Consider the following 22,063-nt stretch of genomic DNA (forward strand, 5'->3'; position numbering starts at 1 on the left):
AATGTCTGTATAACCTTTGTTTAGTGCGAAGGTCTGGACATACTTAAGCTGTGTGTGTGTATGTGTGTGTATATATATATGTATATGTATTGTATATTTTACACACACACACGCGCGTGTGTTACACCCTTATGGCCGCTGTTTGCTTATGCACATCTGTAATGGCTGATGTCATCTAAACAAGACAGTTGTTAGCTGTGACCTTATTGTAGAGATGATCTTCATTTACCTGTTAAAAGAAACGATCCAGTCCCCCACTGCAATGCGTTACACAGCATGAAGATGAGAGCGTGCTTTGTTTAGTTATCAACTTTAGAAAAGGAGACTTCTGTGTCATTGAAGTCCTCCCTGGTTGCCTTTATTAGTGCATACATGTCTTGCGCAAGCGCAGTTAAGTTCATTTTCATCTTCAAACTTTCATCTTTGAATCTTCAAACCCAAACACCACAATCAGTTATCAGTTGTGGCAATGCTAATAAATTAAGGCTTATTGTAGTGAAACAGAATTTGATGGCAGGTAAGAATCGCTCGGCCTATCTAGTCTGCCCATCTTCCTTGTGGGAAGACTCTGCTTGTAATCAGTCTTTGATCCTGTCTTGGATTTCTGGTTACGTCTAAGCCTCTGTCCCTTTAACTTTTAGATTATGATCTCTTGTTCTAACATTTCTCCTCCTTTGAAATAAACTTCCCTCCTGTACTTTGTTAAATCCCTTTAAGTGTTTCTATCACATCTCCTCTCTTTCTTCTCTCCCCCAAGACCAAGGACTCCATAGATCTTTAATGGAAGCTGGGTCTTTCTCGCTTAGTTTGACCCCACAAATGATATTTTTATATTTTCAGGGAAAGTTTTTTTTATATATATATATATATATATATATATATAACACCATACGAGTGTATCTGCACTATCTTTTAATGCGTGGCTTGACACATTTTACTAAATCCAAGAAACAGAAGCTGCCACGCTTCAACTTCGCTTACAACCGGGGGGTCGTGCGAGGTGTTTTGTATCCCCGATAAGCCTTCTGGCAGCGCAGACTAAACAGAAGTGGATGGCAGCTGGACACTTGAACCGGCTCGGTTCCAGTCACTGTAGAGAGTGCTAGCGGCCCGTGGAACCCTGCATTTTATCGGTTGTATGCAGGAAACTAGCAAACAAAGCCTCAAAATACGTTCGTTCGCTTGGAGTTTAGAATTGTTGCATGCGGTGAACTTTAATTTGCTGGAACGTTTAATCTTGCCCCTCGGTCCAGCAACCCAGTGGACGCCTTTAACAAATCTTGGTAAAAATTGCCTGACTGCAACATCGGTGACTGAGCTTGGCCGCAGGGGACTGGGAAATCGTTCACAACGCTTGTGGTGTTTTAAAATGCCTTGTATTTATTTAGGGGTCTTGTTGCTGGCACTGCTTCTATGGCTCAGTAAACCAGCAAAGGAATGTGGGTCTGTGTCTCTACTACTCTGCACCTCGACATTTCTACATCCTCTCAGTACGTGATTTCTTTATTAAACAATGTTTTATGGAACTAACACTGGTTAGGACGGTGTGTATTTGTGTGCGCTCGTGGGACATTACTAGCCTATTGGTATTCAGCAACAAAAGTGAGCCTCCTAGGCTTTAAGTTATTTGTCCAGTCCTGGTATATTGCTACATATTGCTTATGGGATTTTATCTCCTTGGATGTCACTGTGGTGTAGGTTTTGATGGCACAATCACCTAGCAGATACAAATTTGCTGTAACTCCTTTCCAGTAGCTGGAAGGCACTCATCTTAGTTCTCCATCTACCCTTCTTTCAGCACCCGGACACCTTTTGTTGTGACCCATGGCCACTGTGATATGCCGTCGAATGCGGGGAGGAATATACCAAGCATCTACCTTTTCATCTACAGTGAGGTGGTCCAAGAAGAGAACTCCCAACGAAAACGGGACGTCTTATACCTTCCACCCTGCGAAGGATGCGTCTCCGTCAGAGGAGACGAGAAATAAGACGAATAGGATTGAGTCCCAGGTTCTTTACAATCCATCTGCTTACGTTGGTTTTACACGGCTGAAGGCAAAAAGAACTGAAGAGTACGAGGCCTGTCCGTCGGAAAATGGTTACGCTGCGAGTAACGCCAAACAAACTCAAAACACGTACAGCATAACGTGTTCCCGGAGCTTGTCCAGCACTAAAAACAACATTCTGGACTTGGCATTCAGCGGGCCAGATCTGGCTCAGCCTAAAACCGAAGAAAAGTCAAAAGAAGTCCAGGAGAGCAAAGACCCGGCTGATTTCCTTAGTGTAATTGAAGCTTACAGCTCCAAGGATGACCCCAGGGCTTTTCAGCAGCAAAGACCCGAGTATAGGTCGCTTTGCTATAACAACATTCTTCAGAACGTGGCCACTTCTGTAGAAGAAGGACAGAGTCTTCTACAAAAAGTCACCGTTCTAAAGAGTAATCTGACCCCGGCGCAAATCTCATCCTTCCTGGAAAAGCTGAGTCGCTTACCTGTCGAGGAAATAGAGGACATTAGGTCCAGCACGAAGTTCTCGATGCTGTGCCGCTACAGCGTTGAAAATATTCAGATGTTTTCTACCGCAGAGCTCATAGACGTTCTCAGATCGTTCACCCGCTTAGGGATCCCCCCGGCTCATTCGATGCTGAATGTGTATCAGGCGGAGTTCTCTCGCCGCGTGTGGAACATGACCACTGACGAGTCCCTGCTGGTTGCCGACATGTGGCGGTTCCTGGGCCGGAGCGTCCCCCAGTTCCTGGAGATTTTGTACAGCTGTATGGAGCTGCGTTGGAAAGACTTAACTTTGCCCCAGCTAATACAGTTGATCTATATTATCGGTGAAGGCAGGCGGGCACCTCAGGAATTAATGCAAAAACTTGAATCGATGGTATTGCGGTACATGGATTCAATCAATATGGAAGAAATTGGCACGGTTTGCTTGGGTTACTTCAAGTCGCGTAGTGGTTTATCGGAATACCTCATGAGGCGATTTGGGGATAGAGTGTCTCAAAACATGGAGGAAGTAAGCAACTATGCTTTAGTCAACGTACTCAAAATGTTCCGCTACACCCACGTTGATCACCTGCCATTTTTAAAACAACTTGGGCAGGTGGTACCGAAGCGTATACCCCACATGGGTGTACAGGGGATCATGCACGTAGCCCTGTCCTGCACAGCGCTGCATTACCTTGATGAAAATATCATGAACGCCATTGCTGCTGCGGTTCCCGACAGAATCGCCTACTGCAGGAGCAAAGACCTCGCCAAGTTCTTATGGTCCTTTGGAGCTCTCAATTACGAGCCGCCAAACGCGAAACGTTTCTACGTGGTGTTGACTGACGAAATTCGCAAGAGGCGGCAGGAGTTTGAGAAGTTTCCGGAGCATTTTCTCACGAGCTTGATGGGGCTTGTGTTCGCCAGACAGTTTCCGATAGACCTCCTTAAAATCGCCTTGAGCGAGAGGTTTGTTGAGCAAGCTACGAAGAACGAGTTGTTCGAGTTGAAGAAGGATCTTTTTACCATCGCTGGCAGCGTAGACATCGAGTGCCCGAATTACAAAGGCAGTCGCCTATCACCCGGACTTCGACAAGAAGTCACCGAAATGCTTAGGAGTTTTGCCAGTCAGGATATCTGCCTGAAGCCTGAGGTTGTTGAGGCTGCGGGGTTACTGGAATCCATGTTGGGCGGCACACAGTACGTTAAGAATCATATGATCTTACATCACACTAGATCAAGCGATTTGGAGGTTCATTTGGACCACCGAGGGAAGCCTTTGCCTATAAATCAGGAACCTGCGGCGCCCGAAGTGGATCAGCCTGAACTGAAGCCACTTCACGTTCACCTCACTGATGACCTCCTCCACCAGATTTTGGATAGAAAGAAGTATACTGTAACCACTGAAACCGTGGCAACCAAACCAAAGCAACATGATGTGCTCCTCAACGAAACTGCCTTCTCTGTGAAGGACAACTTAAGCTTTGCTCAGGGCGTTCCTATTACAGAAGATCTCTTGACCGTGTTGACTAAACCACAGGCTTTACATGAGAAGCCATTGAGTCCACCAAAGCTCGACGTTACAAAGCTGGCCATCCAAGTCTCCCATCGGAATCATTACTGTTACGGATCTAGACACCTTCTGGGGCTTCATAACCTAAAGAGAAGGCAGTTACGCCGCCTGGGATACGTAGTGATCGAGCTGCCCTATTGGGAATGGCTTCCTTTAACGAAACGTACGCGGTCCGAAAAACTTGCCTATTTACATCAGAAAGTGTACGGGTCTTTAAGCGATCGCGTATGACCAAAAACTGCCAGATTTCCGCCCCAATATTTTAGAATTCTACATTGTGAGGGCATTACTCAAAGAGAACCAGCAGCCGCCCCCAGTGCCATGTAACTGAAGGTATTGTCAGGATATCGTTCTTTGACGTTGAAAGGCTTGGTTGGACGTAATAATACATTATGTTCCTGAGGGATGATTTGACGCCTTCAAATTAATAACAGTAACGCTTAAATATCTCACGTTTTTCTAACTTTGGCTCTCTCCAGAAATATATTGTGATTGGAATAAGAGCGAGGACACGTGAGAAAATGTTCAGAAGTACTTCACGTAATTAACCGGTTAGGTACGACGGTCTGCTCTTACCGAAAGAACAACTACTTCTAAATAAATCTATAGCGCCTGTTCCATGGTATGCGTCGGACGTCACTTTAAATTTAAACCCGACTCCTATTTTGCACTAATCTGCAAAACAATTACACTGAAATTTGAATATTTTGTAAATATTATGTTAAATAAAATGTTACAGAATGTTGTTGTTTTCTTTTTTTTGTATATTTATATATTTATTTTTTTTTGTCGTAGATTCTAGTAGTTTGTTTGGTTTAGTTTTCGTCGGAGCTTACGTTCTATCCGTAGAGTTTCGTTCATTCAAATGGACTTTTTGCCCAGCTTTTCATATGATATAAGGGATCGGTTACCATCTTTCTTGTGCATCGCATTTTTCTTAAGTCTTGTTGGGCCCTTATTATATTTTACTTAAATAAAACGAGCAGCGGATTCTACAATGAAGCCTTGGATGTTTAAATGTAACTAAAGCAAAACTGACATCCTGACTCCCTTTACCATCTGATGGAGTGTAATGGCGCTCGCTGCAAGCCCGGGTCATTCAAGGAATACGCAATAACACGGCTGGGCATTCAGTAAAGCCTCGGCGGGGTCCTAGACCCTCCTGGTCTCCCCTGTTGCCCCCCCCCCTCTGCTTGCTAATCACAGTGTGAGGTGGGGGAAATTTAAGAAAAAATATTTTTAGTTTTCGTTATTAGTTTAGTTATACACAGGGATATAAGATGATCGGTAAATACATCTCTTGAATTTGTTTTTCAGGTAAGATGCACGGTTTGCTTAGCTTAAAAGGGAAAACTCACTTTATTTTTTATTACTTTTATTAAAAATCAGCTTACAATAATATTGCACTGTTTTCTTTATTTAAACCAGTTGTAGTTTTTAATCACCCAGCATACCATTGTGACTAATTGTCTATGGAGGAACGGACTTCATTAGCATCGCCATAAAGCATCAGCTCAGTGTGGTGTTTGAGCCGGGAAAGTCACCCAAAATATCACATGACCGACAACAACAGCGGCTCCAGGTCTGCAGATAAAGGGAGATTATTGGGACAAAACGAGATAAAACCAGGTTTCAAGGCTGACCAAGATTACTGTGTACTATGGCGCTGTGGGGGGTGGTGGTTACCACGTACTACCGTGCTGTGGGGGGTAGATACCGCGTACTAATGCACTATGGGGGGTGCTTACTGTATACCACGGCGCTGGGTTTATGCTCCCTTTTAACCTGTGAAGTGCAAGCTGTTTGTAAGGGTGTCGGCTAAATCTATTTATGGCAGGGGCGTCCAACCTGCGGCCTTCCAGCTGCTGCAGGACTACATCTACCATAATGCTCTTTCAGCTAAGGGGCTGGCTGAGGAGGATGAGAGATGTAGTCCTGCAGCAGGTGGAGGGCCGCAGGTTGTACGCCCCTGACTTATGGCAAACCTAACACCACACGGAGGGGGGATTGTCATAAACTAAAAACATGCAAAGTTTGAGTTTGACGAATTGTCTAGTCTGGGTTTTTTTTTTTCTGCAGCGCAAAAAATTGCCTTTATGTTAAACCTCTTGTAATGCCGTGCAATAACCTCACTTACACAGCAGGTGGCGCTACAGTACTTCGGGCCAACTGTACGTCACATCAGTTTATCCAATACTGTTCATGGTTACCTCGCGCTAAATTCCAGCTTTACTGTCACAGCATTTGAGGAAAATGAGCCCTTATCGACAAATGTTGTAAGAAGGTGAAACGTTAGATGTTATGTAAAGAAGATGTATTTACTCAGAAGGTGGTAGATAAGTGCAGCGACCTTCCAGCAGAAGGGGTAGAAGCTGATATACCGAGAGAACTTAAACATACGTGAGATAGGCAGATGCCTCCTAAATATAAGGCAAGGCCAAAAGATTTTTATTGCTGAAATATGGGCAGAATTAGTCCAATCTGCCGTCAAGTTTTGGGTTTCTATCTATCCGTTTCCAACTAGAACTGAAGCATTGAAGAGATGAAATCTCAAACATGCTTTAGGTGCCAAGACAGGAAACTGCGAGCGATTAGAAAAGAGCTTTGTGGTTTTGGAAACCCGAAAGGCGACAGAAGCTTACGTTCCGATGGCCGCCACTTCCGTAATGTATTATCACCGCCGATCAACAAACTGCGTGTTTTCCAGCTTTATAAATCTGTTATACGTAGGAATTTATAGAAATGTACGCTTTCTGACTCCTAATTGTTTATTTTTTTTTATTTTTCTTTGTCCTTAGGTTTTTTTGGAACCTCTTCTCGTCTGAGCAATAAGAATGGTTATAAATGTCTGTCTTCCCCAGTATAAGCCAAGAGTGACTTGTAACAAGGTAAACAATCTAAATCTAAAATCTATTTCTATAACTTGGTCACAGGTACATCGTTTAGAATTTATTTTTTATTTAATTTTTTTAAAATAAAATAGTCTCAAGCTTGTGTCCATATTAAGAAAAAGTTACCTAAAAATTAAAAAAAAATAAGTTTCTGGAAGTTCAAAAAGGTTTTGCATATTAAATTTGTTATAGATAAATATACATATAATAATTTATATATATATAACATATATATTTTGGCCCAGTACATGTGTCCTTTCTGGGTGAGTTGACATTAAGTGAGTTTTTATCGTGTGGTTAGAGGGTTGGTGTTAGGGGGGGGGGGAAATGTTTTTCGGCTTCCTGTAATTTAGGGCTCTAGATCCGTGTTATTGGAGTGAAAGCCATCACTGTGTTTCTGCTTCTTCACTTAGATCAGCGCTGATGGCTACGAAGTGGAAAACCTTGTCTCGGAGGATCTCGCAAAAAGGAATCGTGGCTTTCGCTGTGAATATTTCATTAGACCCCCGGTGCACATCACAGTGACTTTCCCCTTTAGTGTGGACGTATGTAGGATTAATCTAGACACCTCCTCTGGGGGGCACCATCACTTCTCTGGAATGGACGTCTATACATCTTCCTCTACCAACAAAACCTTCTGGAGCAACCAGGATGGTAACCATTCTCCTTTTGTCGGCCAAAATCCCGATAAAGAGGCTTTTGTGCTGGTGGGGAAAGTCTTGCTTAAGAATCAAAGCAAAGCCACTTTCAATAACAGAGGCTTCAAGCCGAGGCACCCGTTTCACCAAACAGATTACGTGATGTCTTATCACGGATCTGCGTGTCAAGACCTCTGGAATAAAGGGCCCTATTCGCTTAGCAATGTTACCCACGTCAGGATCTGCATTACGCATGTAGCTGGTGGGGCGCCGTGTGCCATTAAGAGACTGGAAATATGGGGTCAGCCGGCCAAGTCTTGTCCCAAGGAAGTGGTTGAAAACGTGTATCAGATCGCCTGTCTCAGTCTGCCCCATGGTTTTGGACAGCAGCAGCCGTCCTCGCCGATGGAAAGTAACCACATGCCTCTCGGTAGCTCGGAGAACGAGCAGCACGCTCTGAGCGACCTTGCGAACGTTCTCCACGATGTCCCGGAAGAGTTCCTGGATCCCATCACGCTGGAAGTTATGACTCTTCCCATGCTGCTTCCCTCAGGCAAAGTTGTTGACCAAAGCACGTTAGATAAATGCAACCAAAGCGAAGCGTCATGGGGCCGGATGCCAAGTGACCCTTTCACCGGCGTCCCCTATAGCCAGCACTCTCAGCCTGTCCACCACCCAACCCTGAAATCCCGGATTGACTATTACCTCCTGCAACACAGCATCCCGGGCTCCAGACTTCTGGGCCGGAGACTGGCCGGGGCCGCCGTGACTCCTTCCGCCGTCGCGCTATCTTCCATGAAAAGGAAAGTAGAACGGATGGAAGACTCTGCCAACGACGAGGACAACGTGGAAACGTATTTCTCTGCTGTGAGCGGCTTTAATGCTTCTACCTCAAACCTTATGACGAAAAAGATGAGAACGGACAACGAGTGGCAGTCTTCGCAGATGGATTGCTCTACTCATTCAGGTAATCGCTCTTTCCTCCCTTGAGGAATGTGGCAAACGGTGACAAAACTGACAGCGCAGACCTTCTAGCGCATGTGCCATCGGCCCCTTAAAGAACAAAGCGGTGACGCTGTCTCTCTCCACAAACAATGGCCTTTGTGGAGTGAGTTCCCCAAGAGAGAGCCTTTGTCTGTCCCTGCTCAGAGGTAGAGCGCTCTATTGACGTTGTGTGATGAGTTTCCCCCCAATTTGTTTGGCGTCTCTTTGGTTTATTTTTATTTTGGATTTTTGTGATGTGTGTCTGTTATTAGCATTGGGCATCAATTAATACCTATAATTAAAAAGTTTATCCTGCACCCCAAACTATGTTTTATATACAAAGTGTATGAATAAAATATGTATTACAGGAATATATTGTACCCCTAAGGTGCTAGAGGAATTGAGTGTGTGTATGTATATATATCTCTCTCGTCACTCCTTATTCAAAGACTACATTCGGAATCTTTTCTATAGAATGATTTGTTTGTAAATTCTTTAATAAATAGGTACCTCGTGGCACTCGGAGGCTCTCCTCTAAAATCCGTAATCTATATTACACGTACTTAATCGCGAGGAGCTCTGACAGTCGCGGGTCAGCTTCTTTCGTTAACGCTGTTGCCTGATGTGTCCCAACACGCAGATGAGTTATCGCACGAGCAGAGACTGACGCAGAGCCTGGATCTCGCCCTGTCGTCGGCTCTTGGGTCCATGCCCTCGTACACGGCAAGGCTTATGAAGGGGCAACACCAGGAGGTCCCGCTGGAGAATGCTGGCGCCATGCCCTGGGATTGTTCCTCCACCTTATCCGGTATTATTCAGCTGAGCTGGGTCAGGCAGAATGTCGCTGATAGATTATTCAGGGGGTTTGGAGATATTTGTTCTGAGTCCTACAAATGTGATGCGTATTCATTCTAGATTAATCAACATCTGTAGGATTTCTAACTTTTTATAGCAACTAAATTTCCTCTGTAAATGTCGCAGGTGTTGGAATTAAATATATATATATTTCCCCACTAAAATATACAGTGAACGCGGTCCCTGAGAGATTCCCGCGCTTTCACATTTTTTTCCTACCTATGAGAAATCATTTCAGGAAAAATTAGCAAACGACCAACATTGACAATTAATCCCATCCGAGGTGATATGAGATTGCGAGAGGTTCGGACAAAAAAACAAACCCCCTTAAATCAAATTCTTTTCTTTTAAAGATGCGTACCCAGTTTTATATCAAATTAAACCCATTCATATAGAATGTTAGCGTACAGGTTCTACTTACTGCCTTCAATTGCCATCCGTATCGGAATCCCAACCATGTACTTGTTTTATTCTACAGCAGTAAACACCGCGTTCAATTCTTTATTTTACGTGTAGGAGTAGATGGGTCATTTATATCATATACTTGTTGAATGTTTAACAATGAGTACCGTATTTGCTCGATTATAAGACGAGGTTTTTTCCAGAGCAAATGCTCTGAAAAATACCCCTCGTCTTATAATCACGCGATTCGCGTGGAGCTCTACATGCTGCCCGGACTAAGCACCTGGGGCTCAGATGCAGGGGACCTGGACCCTCCTGTGTTATGCGCCCCCCCCAACTCAGAAGCACCGGTAAGTTTGGAGGAGGGAGGGGGGGGTGTTAAATGGGGGATGTAAGGCATTTCTGGAGGCAGAGTGCTCTGTGAAATGCCTTTTAACCCCTTTAATGCCAGTCTGCCTCCTGAAATGCCTTAAACCTCCCTATATGCCACTGTGCCCCATGATATGCCTTTTAACCCTATATGCCACTCTGGCACTTAGAGGGTTAAAAGGCATATTATGGGGAAGAGTGGCATATAGGGAGGTATATCATGGGGCAAAAGGCATATCATGGGGCACTGTGGCATTTAGAGGGTTAAAAGGCATATCATGGGGCACAGTGGCATATAGGGGGTATAAGGCACTTCTGGGGCAGATGTGCATAACTGGGGGGCAGGTTGGAAAATAGAAGGAAATAAAACCAAAATATTTTTCTCAAGCATAGCTTTTATTAAAAAAAATAGTTTACATGAATTAACATTTACTGGTAATACTTTTTTCCTATAGGGTCGTCTTATATTCAGGCTTTTTCTTTTTTTCCTAAATTAATATTAAGATTTGGGGGGTCGTCTTATAATCAGGGTCGTCTTATAATCGAGCAAATACGGTAATAACCCCTTTTTTCTCTCCTTTTTGTCTAAAACTTGAATGATCTCTCTTTCCCCCTCCCGAGGTGTCGACACCTTGAATGACCCCAGGTTGTTGTAACGGATCCTGTGGTTAGGTACTCGTAGAATGTGTTCAAATTGAACCAGGACCGTGGAACGTATTTATATCTTCATTACCTAGAGCTTTAAGTATTCGTGCTAATGGAGCGAGGAGAAATGCAACCTATAGAGTTCATATAGACGCCTCACATACAGCAAGGGCTCTTATACCTGATGTTACTTTCTAGATGTTAGCGTCGAGGTCAGATCTGTTTACCTGAAAAGCCTCATTTCAGCGTCTAGTCTCCAACCCCCATGTGCTTTGTAGGTCCGGTTTATCCTCCGAGCCGCTACCAATATAAGTTCTAATAATTATTGCCTTGTTGTCGCAGCGATAGCCATCTTCCTGATTGCAGGACTATGTTCATGCCCTTAGAAATGTTCTCGTATTAATAAATTACAACCGGTGCCCTGAAACTTGCTGACATTTTTGTTTTAAGCAGAAACGCTCAAAATCTTTTTATTTATTTATTTATTTTGGGTTTATTTTATTAGAAAAAAACTATACTGGGTGGAAAATACACCTTTCAGCAGGACAAACATCCCAAGTACAAGTCCAAAGCAACATTAGAGTGGATAGAGACCAAAAACATGAATGTCCTACACTGGCCCAGACCTGGCCTCAATCCCATTGAGAATAAGTGGCTCTACCTGAAACCTGTGGTCCACAAGCGACGTCCGTCCAACCAACCTAAAGATAATCTCAACGTTTCTCCGAAACGGGCAAAACTAGTGCATACTCACTCCAAAATACTTAGTTGCTATTGTAGGCAAAGCGGGCTCCATTATGTATTAACATTAATGTGTAGGTGCAACATTTTCATTTCTACCTTTTTATTTATTAGTGCTTTATCTGTTACCTTGTTGAACGATGCCTTCTCTGTTCATTTCAGAGCACAGTCGGAGTGGTCCGGTTCAAGGATGTGCTTCGTGCTTGCGGACGTTTTCTGCCTACTGCAAAACCGAGCCGATCTATCAGCTCTCGTGCGGCCACCTCATGTGCCGTCCCTGCTTGGCCGAGAAACAAAAGTCCCTCTCCGTCGTGTGCATGAATTGCAACAGATCGGTGGCCACGCGCGACGTGCTGAGAGTCCACCTTTAGGCGGCGCGGTGAACGTCGCCATCTTTGGGGGATTCCAAGCGAGGAAAACCGCGTTCAGACATCTGGTCGTTTAGTCCTTCGAGGGCTCCAGGCTTCATGCTTAAACCCAACAACCTTTGCTGCTAATCTCTACAAACTCGTACCATGTTTCCTTAGCGAGTTAGTTACGGATATTAACTAATAGCCGTCCGTCGCCTGGTGGACTGATTCGTTTCGTGTTTACAGTGGGTGGGGGGGGGTTGACCATGCTAGCTTGACACAAAACCAAGACTATGCTGGACGTCCTCTTTAACAATATGTGGCACTTCTGTAATATGTGCGGTCTTGCTTCCCTGTTTCAGTACATGCGCGGGGTTCCTGTAGCTGGTTTACTATTATGAAAACCCAGGCATAGCGGTCCAACATCTTCTCAAATAATACCTGTGGTGTAGCTATGATTGACAGCGTCTTCCTTTTACCGGGCACCCCATCGGCTTCATATAGTTCCATTTACAAGTTCACAGGGAAGTCCACAACAAAGATGGACGGCTATATTGTCCGGCTCGGATGGTCTTCAATAAACATGGGAATGGATCTCCACAGTGCTTCCCGTTGAGCTGGGAAACGTTCGGTCCCACGCGACCGCGCTGCTTTGCTAGATTCTTAACCGGAATCCTTTGCACATCGTTTCGATTCCTACAAGTATGGAAACAGGTCGTCGTGTAAACGGACCGTCTCCTCTTTCCTCTGAAAGCAAACCCGTTAGTAATGCGTGCGCTTGGTTCCGTTTAATGGTAGAGCACCTCAGGTATTTGCTTGGATCGAGAGATCGCAATTCCAGGTCACGTCTCGTGTTCTCGAACAAATGTATGGGGGGGGGCTGGAAATGGTTTCTGTCCTTTTTTTTGGAATAATGTCTCCTTTGTCTCGTTTCCGTATTAAGAAAAGATATAGGCATTTATGTTTCCATTAAGTATTTCGGAAACACCTGTTTAAGTCCTGGAAGAGGCTGCCCAGGTATAAAATCACCTTTTAGGAGCGACAGAGACCAATGCTTACCCTGTAGCGGTCAATGCATATAAGTGACTCCCGCTTAGCGGCCGGATAGGGCATTTCACTTAATATTGTCATCTACTTTTGTGCTCCAAAGATATTACTCTGATAAAGGCTTCTGTAAGCCCAAACATCTCCTTGCTGTTGTGCCTTGCTTTAAATGGTTAATGTTTGGAGTATCACGCACCACCTTTACTATCGGCCAGATGACTTCACACGCAGACGCGTCCTTATACGATCGATGCGTTTCTAATACTAAGGACTGATGCCATTGTTTTTTGTCCTTCAAACTGTTCAGAACACAATAATTTGCTCTCCGATAATGTTGGCGACATCTAGTAGTTGAACTGTCTTAAAAATTGCTATTTGAACGATATAAGAACATTTAATTCTGTTTATTGTGTAAATTGAATGGCTACGACTAATTGGTGTAACTTCATGCCTTATTAAAGTTGTGGAAAAGCAAACTGTTTTTGCTGTGCGTTCACTGTCTTTTAGGGGTTAAATGTCAGACTACCTGCGTTTAATATAAAATATTTACTAGGCTTGTGCATTCGGATTTAATGATATTTGGCAATTCGTACAAATCTCTCAAAACGAGGAGTGTGACCCCCAACGAAGCAAACGAAAACGAAGCAAAGAGAGCTCAGAATGTTTGTTTCAATTTCCTTTGGTCTCTCTCTCTCCCTATTTTGCACCTGTAACAGTTGAAAAATAAATACATTTAAAGAAACTTTTTAAACAAAATTACAAAAATATACACCCCTATGCCAGCGGACGTATTTTTTTTTTTTTTTTAAACTTTCCCTACCCTCAAACTCATTAAGCCAGAAATAGATTTAAAAAATGCTAAATATATATATAACTGGATATGGCCCTCTACAACATAAGAAAAACAATGTACGTGGGGTATTGCTGTGACCAGAAAACTAAATACATAAATTGAATAATTCTGCTGCAGGGGCATGTGCCATGTAGAAGAAATACTAACAATGTCTAATCTGCTTGGGAAAGGGGAATAATGAAAGGACATGCTATAAATGACAAAAAAAAAAAAAAAAGGCTCTTGGTATTTAGGATATGAAAAACCCCATGGTACTGAAAGGGTTTCATAAAGGAAGAAACAATATGCCCTTTCAAACCGTTGTTAAAGCGTAATGGGTGAGTAATATCTGGTTTTATATATATATATTATATAATATATACCGTATTTGCTCGATTTATAAGATGAGGTTTTTTCCAGAGCAAATGCTCTGAAAAATACCCCTCGTCTTATAATCGGGGTCGTCTTATAATCAGACCTCAAATAGGTCTATGAGACTAAGATCCGCAGCGATGCAGGGGACCTGGATCCTCCTGTGTTATGCCCCCCCCCCCCAACTTACCAGTGCTTTTGAGTCCCCGGTGCTTAGTCCGGGCAGTGTGTAGAGCTCTACGCTCAAGCGGAAGTTGTCTATGCGAATCGCGTAGAGCTCTACACGCTGCCCGGACTAAGCACCGGGGACTCAGAAGCACCGGTAAGTTTGCCCGGAGGGAGGGAGTGTTAAACGGGGAGCATAAGGCGTTTCTGGAGGCAGATTCTTCCTCCAGAAATGCCTTTTAACCCTCTATATGCCACTCTGCCTCCTGAAATGCCTTATACCTCCCTATATGCCACTCTGCCCCATAATATGCCTTTTAACCCCCTAAATGCCAGTGGCATATAGGGGTATAAGGCAATTCAGGAGGCAGAGTGGCACATAGGGGGTCAAAAGGCAATATCATGGGGCACAGTGACATTTAGAGGGTTAAAAGCCATATCAAGGGGCACAGTGGCATATATGGGGTGTAAGGCATTTCTGGGGCAGAGTGGCAAGCCTGGGAGCAGATGTGCATAACTGGGGGGGGGCAGGTTGTAAAAAAAAAAAAAGGAAATAAAAACAAAATATTTTTCTCAATCGTAGCTTTTATTAACAAACAATAGTTCACATAGATTACATGAATTAACATTTACTGGTAAAACTTTTTTCCTATAGGGTCGTCTTATATTCAGGCTTTTTCTTTTTTTTCCTAAATTAATATTCAGATTTTGGGGGGTCGTCTTATAATCAGGGTCGTCTTATAATCAAGCAAATACGATATATATATTGGCTGCGCTGGCTGGTGTTATATTCTCTATTAGATTTTGCTCGTTTGGATTTGTCTGACTCTTAATTATAACTAAATTTGGCAATTTCGTTAATTTGTCCGAATGTCTGGGGGGAAAAAAAGGAGGGTCCCTCGACGAAACACGAAAACAAAGCAGAGAGCTCAGAATTTTCGTTAGCATTACTTTCCTTTTTCACTCGTGCTCTCTTTCAATGTCTACTTACCTTCTCCGCCGGCCGCTTCTATGTCTGTCTCCTTTTCTCCAGCTCCGCTTCTTCTCCCTATATCTGCCCCGTTAACCACGCCTTCGTAGAGCGCTTCTGTGAAAGGGGCGGAGCCTCCGCACACACCCTCTCCCCTGATTGGAGGAGGCAAAGTGGAGGTTTCCAGCAGGGTGCACAAACAATGCAGCGATGGCGGTGATATACGACGTGTCAGATGTGACAAAACAGTAAAAATAAATGTGTGAAATTGTACCAATTTCTCAGAATGCGGCATCACCTAAAAAAAAAGGTGATTTGTGAACAAAAAGGCGCGCAATCATGTATTTTTTGAGCCGAGTACGACAATAAATGTAACCGCTAAATATGAAGTCAAGGTAATTCTTCCACCCCCCAACACCGCCCTACAGGTGTGATATAAGATATTCTAGTATGACGTAAATCTAGGTTTTTTCCCCCCATATGCTTCTAGTCAAGTTACCAATAAAATAAAAGTATCATATTTTTGGTGCATCTATACACCTGAAGTGTGGCAAGCGCAATGCAGCGTAAAATATTGTATTTAAATATATATTAAAAAGGCATTATTAATAATGTACATTTTTTGCAATGCAAAAATACCCAACATAAAGAAAATTCTGTAATTATCCGTTGACGAGATGCCGAGAAGATTATAGTTCTGGAAATTGTGTCTCTCATCACGCAGGCGTCTATCGGTGGCCCGTCCTCTGACCTTCGCATCTCCATGGGCTGCCATCTTCAGGAAAGCGGCATGAAAGCGATGCGTAATTGTGGTATAAATAAAAGCCGTACTGCTTGAATGCATGCAAAGAGTGCCGATGATCCTTTGAAGCCCGTCAGGCCATTGTACCTATTAGCAATAACACCGTATTGTCCGCCGGAGACTATCGATAACACTCCAGCGACGGTCGCACGATCCAGCCTTTGATGTGGTCGATGCGCTAACTCGAGGAGCGGCGCCGTAATTGTGATAAAAGTCATAATGCGTTATTATTCTGTTTACATTTTTAATGAAAGCCTTAGTAATATTGTTACGTTTGGTCTCGTCCTGGTTCAGAATTCATTCCGTATTTCTTTTATTCAGTCATTGGAACCCCAAATATCACTTTCTTCTTCTTTCTTCTTCTTTCTTCTTCTTATATCGTCTTTACGATCCCCTGGAGTTTATTTTTATAGGCAGTTGTAATTTACCACTATTCATACATTTTAGAATGTTGTTTTTATTAATCTTAACTGTCTCTTTATTTACGCTTTTCTATCTAATAGGCGGAAACGAGTAGCAATCTCCAAAAATCCTGCGAGAAATGCACGGCTCCTGACGGGATTTTCCATGTGAATTTACGCGACCCCTCCGTTCGTTTCGGGCACATGGCAGTATGGGGTGGGCGATGAATCGGGGGCGCAGGACAGGCCAGAGAGAGAGAAGTCATGGCGCAGTATTGCATGAGTGAGGGAGATAGTCGATCGTGAAGAAGATCTCCTGGTGACAGCTAGCCTCAACAGTTCCCTGTTCCACTATGGATGGCTTGCCATTTTAATTGATTTTATTTTTTTAAAAAAAGATATTTTTGTATAAAATTATTGCTTTTCTGGCTTGAGCGCAAAACACTTAAAAAAAAAAAAAAAAAAAAAAAAAAAAAATTGTCAAAAAAATTAAAAAATCACCAAAGGAAAGAAGGACACATGGATTTTGGTCCCGAAGAGGGACTGGCCCTCCATAAGACGGGGCGCTTGAGAGTTGTGAGAATGGGAGCTTTTTTTGGCGTATATATATATCTTTTCTATGTATTGCTGTCCATGTGGTTTCCCTTTAAACGTGAACTAGAAAAGTTCACTTTTAGTCAAAATATAGTGCCTTTGCTAATAGCTAAAATGTAGGAAATTCAAATGGAACCATCTGCAATGGTTAATTAGAGTGATTAAACCCATCGTGTAATCTGCGCATGATATTATTTAATTAATAAGCTTTGAGTTTCCTCTCATTCTCTCGCCTGGTCGCTCATTCGGTATTATTAGCGCGATAATGTTGTTGTCCTTACTGACGTTACTTGATGAAGCCATCGGTGTCATTAACAATTATTTCCATGTAAACATACCCTGCCTTTACGGTGCAAAGGTCGCAAAGATCCATTGGCAATGAACAAGGAGGATGCAGATGGGAGAACCGTAGGCTTTTGCATTCTCACCGAAATGACTTATTACAATGCAAACGCGGAAGCTCCGAGGCGGCAAATTAGCAGAATGAATGGGTAACGAGACTTCAGACTCATAATATTATTAAAACATTCTAATTACTCAATGACATTTTTCCATCACTTCTGTCAAATTAAAAACAAATTGTAAAGTAGCTTGCAGTTACTTTTGGGGTTACTGAACTACAATAATTAAATCGGAAACAACAGCCAAAAAAAAATGGAAGAATGAATAAGAAAAAAAGGGAGGCACAGATCGGCCATCTGGCTCCCCGGGCTAATGCGTGTGTGTATATGTTAGCGTATGTATGTGTGCATGTGTGTATATGTATGTGTGCATGTGTGTATATGTAAGTGTATGTATGTGTGCATGTGTGTATATGTAAGCGTATGTATGTGTGCATGTGTGTATATGTATGTGTGCATGTGTGTATATGTAAGCGTATGTATGTGTGCATGTGTGTATATGTAAGTGTATGTATGTGTGCATGTGTGTATATGTTAGCGTATGTATGTGTGCATGTGTGTATATGTATGTGTGCATGTGTGTATATGTAAGCGTATGTATGTGTGCATGTGTGTATATGTAAGTGTATGTATGTGTGCATGTGTGTATATGTTAGCGTATGTATGTGTGCATGTGTGTATATGCTAGCGTATGTATGTGTGCATGTGTGTATATGTAAGTGTATGTATGTGTGCATGTGTGTATATGTAAGCGTATGTGTGCATGTGTGTATATGTAAGCGTATGTATGTGTGCATGTGTGTATATGTAAGCGTATGTATGTGTGCATGTGTGTATATGTAAGTGTATGTATGTGTGCATGTGTGTATTGGTTAGCATATGTATGTGTGCATGTGTGTATATGTAAGTGTATGTATGTGTGCATGTGTGTATATGTAAGTGTATGTATGTGTGCATGTGTGTATATGTAAGTGTATGTATGTGTGCATGTGTGTATATGTTAGCGTATGTATGTGTGCATGTGTGTATATGTAGGTGTATGTATGTGTGCATGTGTGTATTGGTTAGCATATGTATGTGTGCATGTGTGTATATGTAAGTGTATGTATGTGTGCATGTGTGTATATGTAAGTGTATGTATGTGTGCATGTGTGTATATGTAAGTGTATGTATGTGTGCATGTGTGTATATGTTAGCGTATGTATGTGTGCATGTGTGTATATGTAAGTGTATGTATGTGTGTATATGTAAGCGTATGTATGTGTGCATGTGTGTATATGTAAGCGTATGTATGTGTGCATGTGTGTATATGTATGTGTGGGGCGGGAAGAATAGGAGTTAGAAAAAGGATGAAAGAATGTAAAGCGAGAAAAAAGAAAAAAGATAATGACGATAGGAAAAAAATGAGCTAAGGATGTCAGCAAGTGAGGTGCGAATAGAGAACGAGCCAAAGATGGAGGTAAGAACAGGACAGAAGGGGGAAAAAAGAGGAGGGAAATCCAGAGATGGGGCACTTCTCGTGTAATTTCTCCAGGGGCCAGGATGGGAGAGGAGAAGGGAGAGAACTTCAGGACAAGAAACTCATGAGATCCTGATAGTTCAACCTCCTTTTGCCTCCAGTCTCAGCTTTCATTAGGTCAATATTTAAACCGGATATCTCTAAAACGAAAGTCACAAGCTACGGGAACTCTCGATAGATGAGTTCGGTCATACAATTGCTATGAAGGGCGTTATTGGATCATGACGGCCCTTCGTTGTTCAGGACACTGTCAGCCTACACGAATGGTTAGATCACTTTGGCCATTGGTCGTAAATGGAGGCGAAGCCTTTCATGGAAAACTTTCACGGACACTTAAGCATCCCTTGAAGAGGGCGATTGTTGGGGTTGTCGCTACAGCAGAGCGTTCACGTGACGATCAGCAACGTACATGCCGATTACAGGGAACGCGTGCGAAATACGGAAGGCTCTCACCACACACCGGGTTGCGTATGTCGTCCTTTGTGTTTGTGTTCCCATCGCACGCAGAACAATAGGCGGTGAAGGTCTTGCGAGATGAGCCATTACGTTGAAATGAATATGAATCTATCCGTCCTCCAGGCTTGTGTGACCTTCATTCACAAATCGAACATTTTCACCCTTTTCTGGCTACTAATTGTTTTCTGTTTTATCTTTTTTTTTCTGCTGCTTTTCTATCTTTTGTAATATCAGTTCCGCTGGTGATATCGCGCTTTGCCTCTCATTCCGTACCGCAGACCACACACATTCAGCTACATTTTGGGGCCGTCATAAAGAAACAGAACAGACGCATATCTTCAGATTCTATTGCAATTACGTATCAAATTTTGTGTCGGAAACAATGAAATGTTGCAGGCCAAAAATATTTGGCAACATTTTTACATGATCAGATCATTTCATTGATATGAATGTTTCTATTGTTTCTCTGCAATTCATATGATAGCAGTGAGATCCCGTTAGAATCCCCCAATATGTATTTGCTCCCCCAGCTATTTTCAATGTATGATACGTGTTCAGCCAAACTTCTCCTCTTCTCCTCTCACATAATATACTGTATATGTTGAAGGTGTGTGTGTGGGGGGGGGGGGGACGCACACACGATGATTTCAGAGGGAGCGTTTTCCTGCCAGTGATTGGGTGGGAGCCTGTTTCTTTTTTTTTATTTTTCGGGGGGGGGGGAATATATATATATAAATATATATACAGGACATATTTATTTATTATTATTATATTTTGTTCTTAATGTATTTGCATGAGGGTATATTTTGCAAGTTTCAGGCGATGACATGCGAGTTCACATTAAACTTGCATGCCCTTACATGCATACACCTGTAACTTGCAAACAACTTGTAGTCAACAATGGATAGTCATCTGTAGCAGCGTACCTAGCGCATTTGACACCCAAGGCTGATAATTTCTTAACACCCCCTCTAGGGGATGTCTGCATTAGTTTGCCGCCCACCCCTCCTCCAGTAAATAACAAACACACTCACTGCAATACAATACGCATACATATACAGTACACACTCCCTCTGACACCAGGCTCACCCCTGACACCATATGCTGACACGCACTCATACTAACACCATATGCTCACACACTCTTACACTAAGACTTCACACTTACACACACTCTAACACCATTCACACTAACACTTTTCATCTCTCCCTCTCTCACCCTTCCTTCTTTTTCTATTGCATTCCCCCTCTTCCTCCCATATCTCCTCTTCCCCCTCCTCTCTCACACCTCCTCTTCCTCTCTCTCTTCCCATCTCCCCTCCTCCTCACCCTCCAGTCCTGAAAGCCTCTGTGCAAATATATTTTATTTTAATGTGCTAAACATGCCCATATATATATATATATTTATACTGAAAAATCTGATGTGTAGGAATGTTTCATTTCACTTTTGGTCCATTCACTCTCATTCGGATTCGGGAAGGCTTTTAATTCGGAAATGAAATTGGTTGTTTATTCTCACTCTGGTGCACTCTCTCTCTCGTTCACTTTTTTCTCACTCTGTCCAAAACTCCTCCGTCTCCATTTCCCCAAAATAAACAAAATTTGTTGAATTTAAAGTATGTATGAATCCGAATGCACCAGTCTTACGTTAAGGTTATATGTATTAGTGTAACGTTCCTTTTCTAGTGAGCTTACAATCCAAATGTAGCAACCGAAGCACCAAATAACATAAAAGCAGACTTGCCTCAGTATGAAGGATGAAGATCATTCTTAGGAAGCCCATTTTATCGCGTTAAGCTTTTTTTTTTTGCTCTGAGCCGTCAGCCGCGTATCTTCGTGTTTTATGTAATCCCCTTTTCCTCTCTATCGCATTTTCTTGGCAGCCCCGGGTGAACAATCCTTAAATTCGGGAGCTCGCCTCAATCCGTCGTCGATATATTTAAAATGTCATCGGCTGCTTAGTTTCTGTGTGTAAGTTTGACGGGCTCAGGAGTTCAGACGAAGCCTTCGGAGCCAAGGTGACATTTCCATATAATGCCTGTTAAAACCTGGAAGGTTTAATATCGATTGCTCGTCTTCTGTCTGTTTACCTGACATAGGTTTGGCAGCGCGGTGCTTGCTCATTTTTATAAGTTATATTTTTATATTTTAAAGTTTATTCTGTATAATAAGTTAATGTTTCCATATTGTGTTTGCTGCGTAGCTCAGGAGCCGTTATCTACGCAATCCCTAGAAAGATATTATTCTGGTTCAGTTGCTTCTGAAGTTCTGGATTTAGTTGACCCAACACCTTGCCGTGGACGACACTACAAAAATCTACAAAAAATATATTTTTTGGGACTTCCAAATATTACTTGCCTTGAGAAAAAAATCTATGATGTGGTAGGTAGGTACTCAGCTTTCCACAGGGATAAGCAAGGCCTACCCCCATATATTGGTAATAAAAAATTATTATTTATTCAGGGATTTGTCTTCATTGTATCACAAAATTAAATATACCCATGAAATATACAACATGAAAGTGCGACATTTTTTATGTAATTAAAAACCATTTTTAAGAAGTCTTCC

At 42.6% G+C, this 22,063-nt stretch overlaps 2 protein-coding genes across 2 annotated transcripts; both read left to right on the plus strand.

Annotated features, from left to right (window-relative positions):
• The first annotated feature begins 1,682 nt into the window (after positions 1-1,682).
• Positions 1,683-4,449, plus strand: FASTKD5 (FAST kinase domains 5). The gene has a single exon (XM_053456437.1). The coding sequence runs from the start codon at positions 1,825-1,827 to the stop codon at positions 4,294-4,296; it is 2,472 nt and encodes an 823-aa protein (XP_053312412.1). The 5' UTR covers positions 1,683-1,824; the 3' UTR covers positions 4,297-4,449.
• A 2,415-nt stretch (positions 4,450-6,864) lies between these two features.
• Positions 6,865-13,460, plus strand: UBOX5 (U-box domain containing 5). The gene is made up of 4 exons (XM_053458119.1): positions 6,865-6,953; positions 7,370-8,561; positions 9,219-9,386; positions 11,753-13,460. Exons 1-4 carry the CDS (start codon positions 6,900-6,902, stop codon positions 11,959-11,961), a joined length of 1,623 nt encoding a protein of 540 aa, XP_053314094.1. The 5' UTR covers positions 6,865-6,899; the 3' UTR covers positions 11,962-13,460.
• The last annotated feature ends 8,603 nt before the right edge of the window (positions 13,461-22,063 follow it).

The sequence above is a fragment of the Spea bombifrons genome, chromosome 1, assembly GCF_027358695.1.
Source record: "Spea bombifrons isolate aSpeBom1 chromosome 1, aSpeBom1.2.pri, whole genome shotgun sequence".
Classification (NCBI taxonomy): domain Eukaryota; kingdom Metazoa; phylum Chordata; class Amphibia; order Anura; family Pelobatidae; genus Spea; species Spea bombifrons.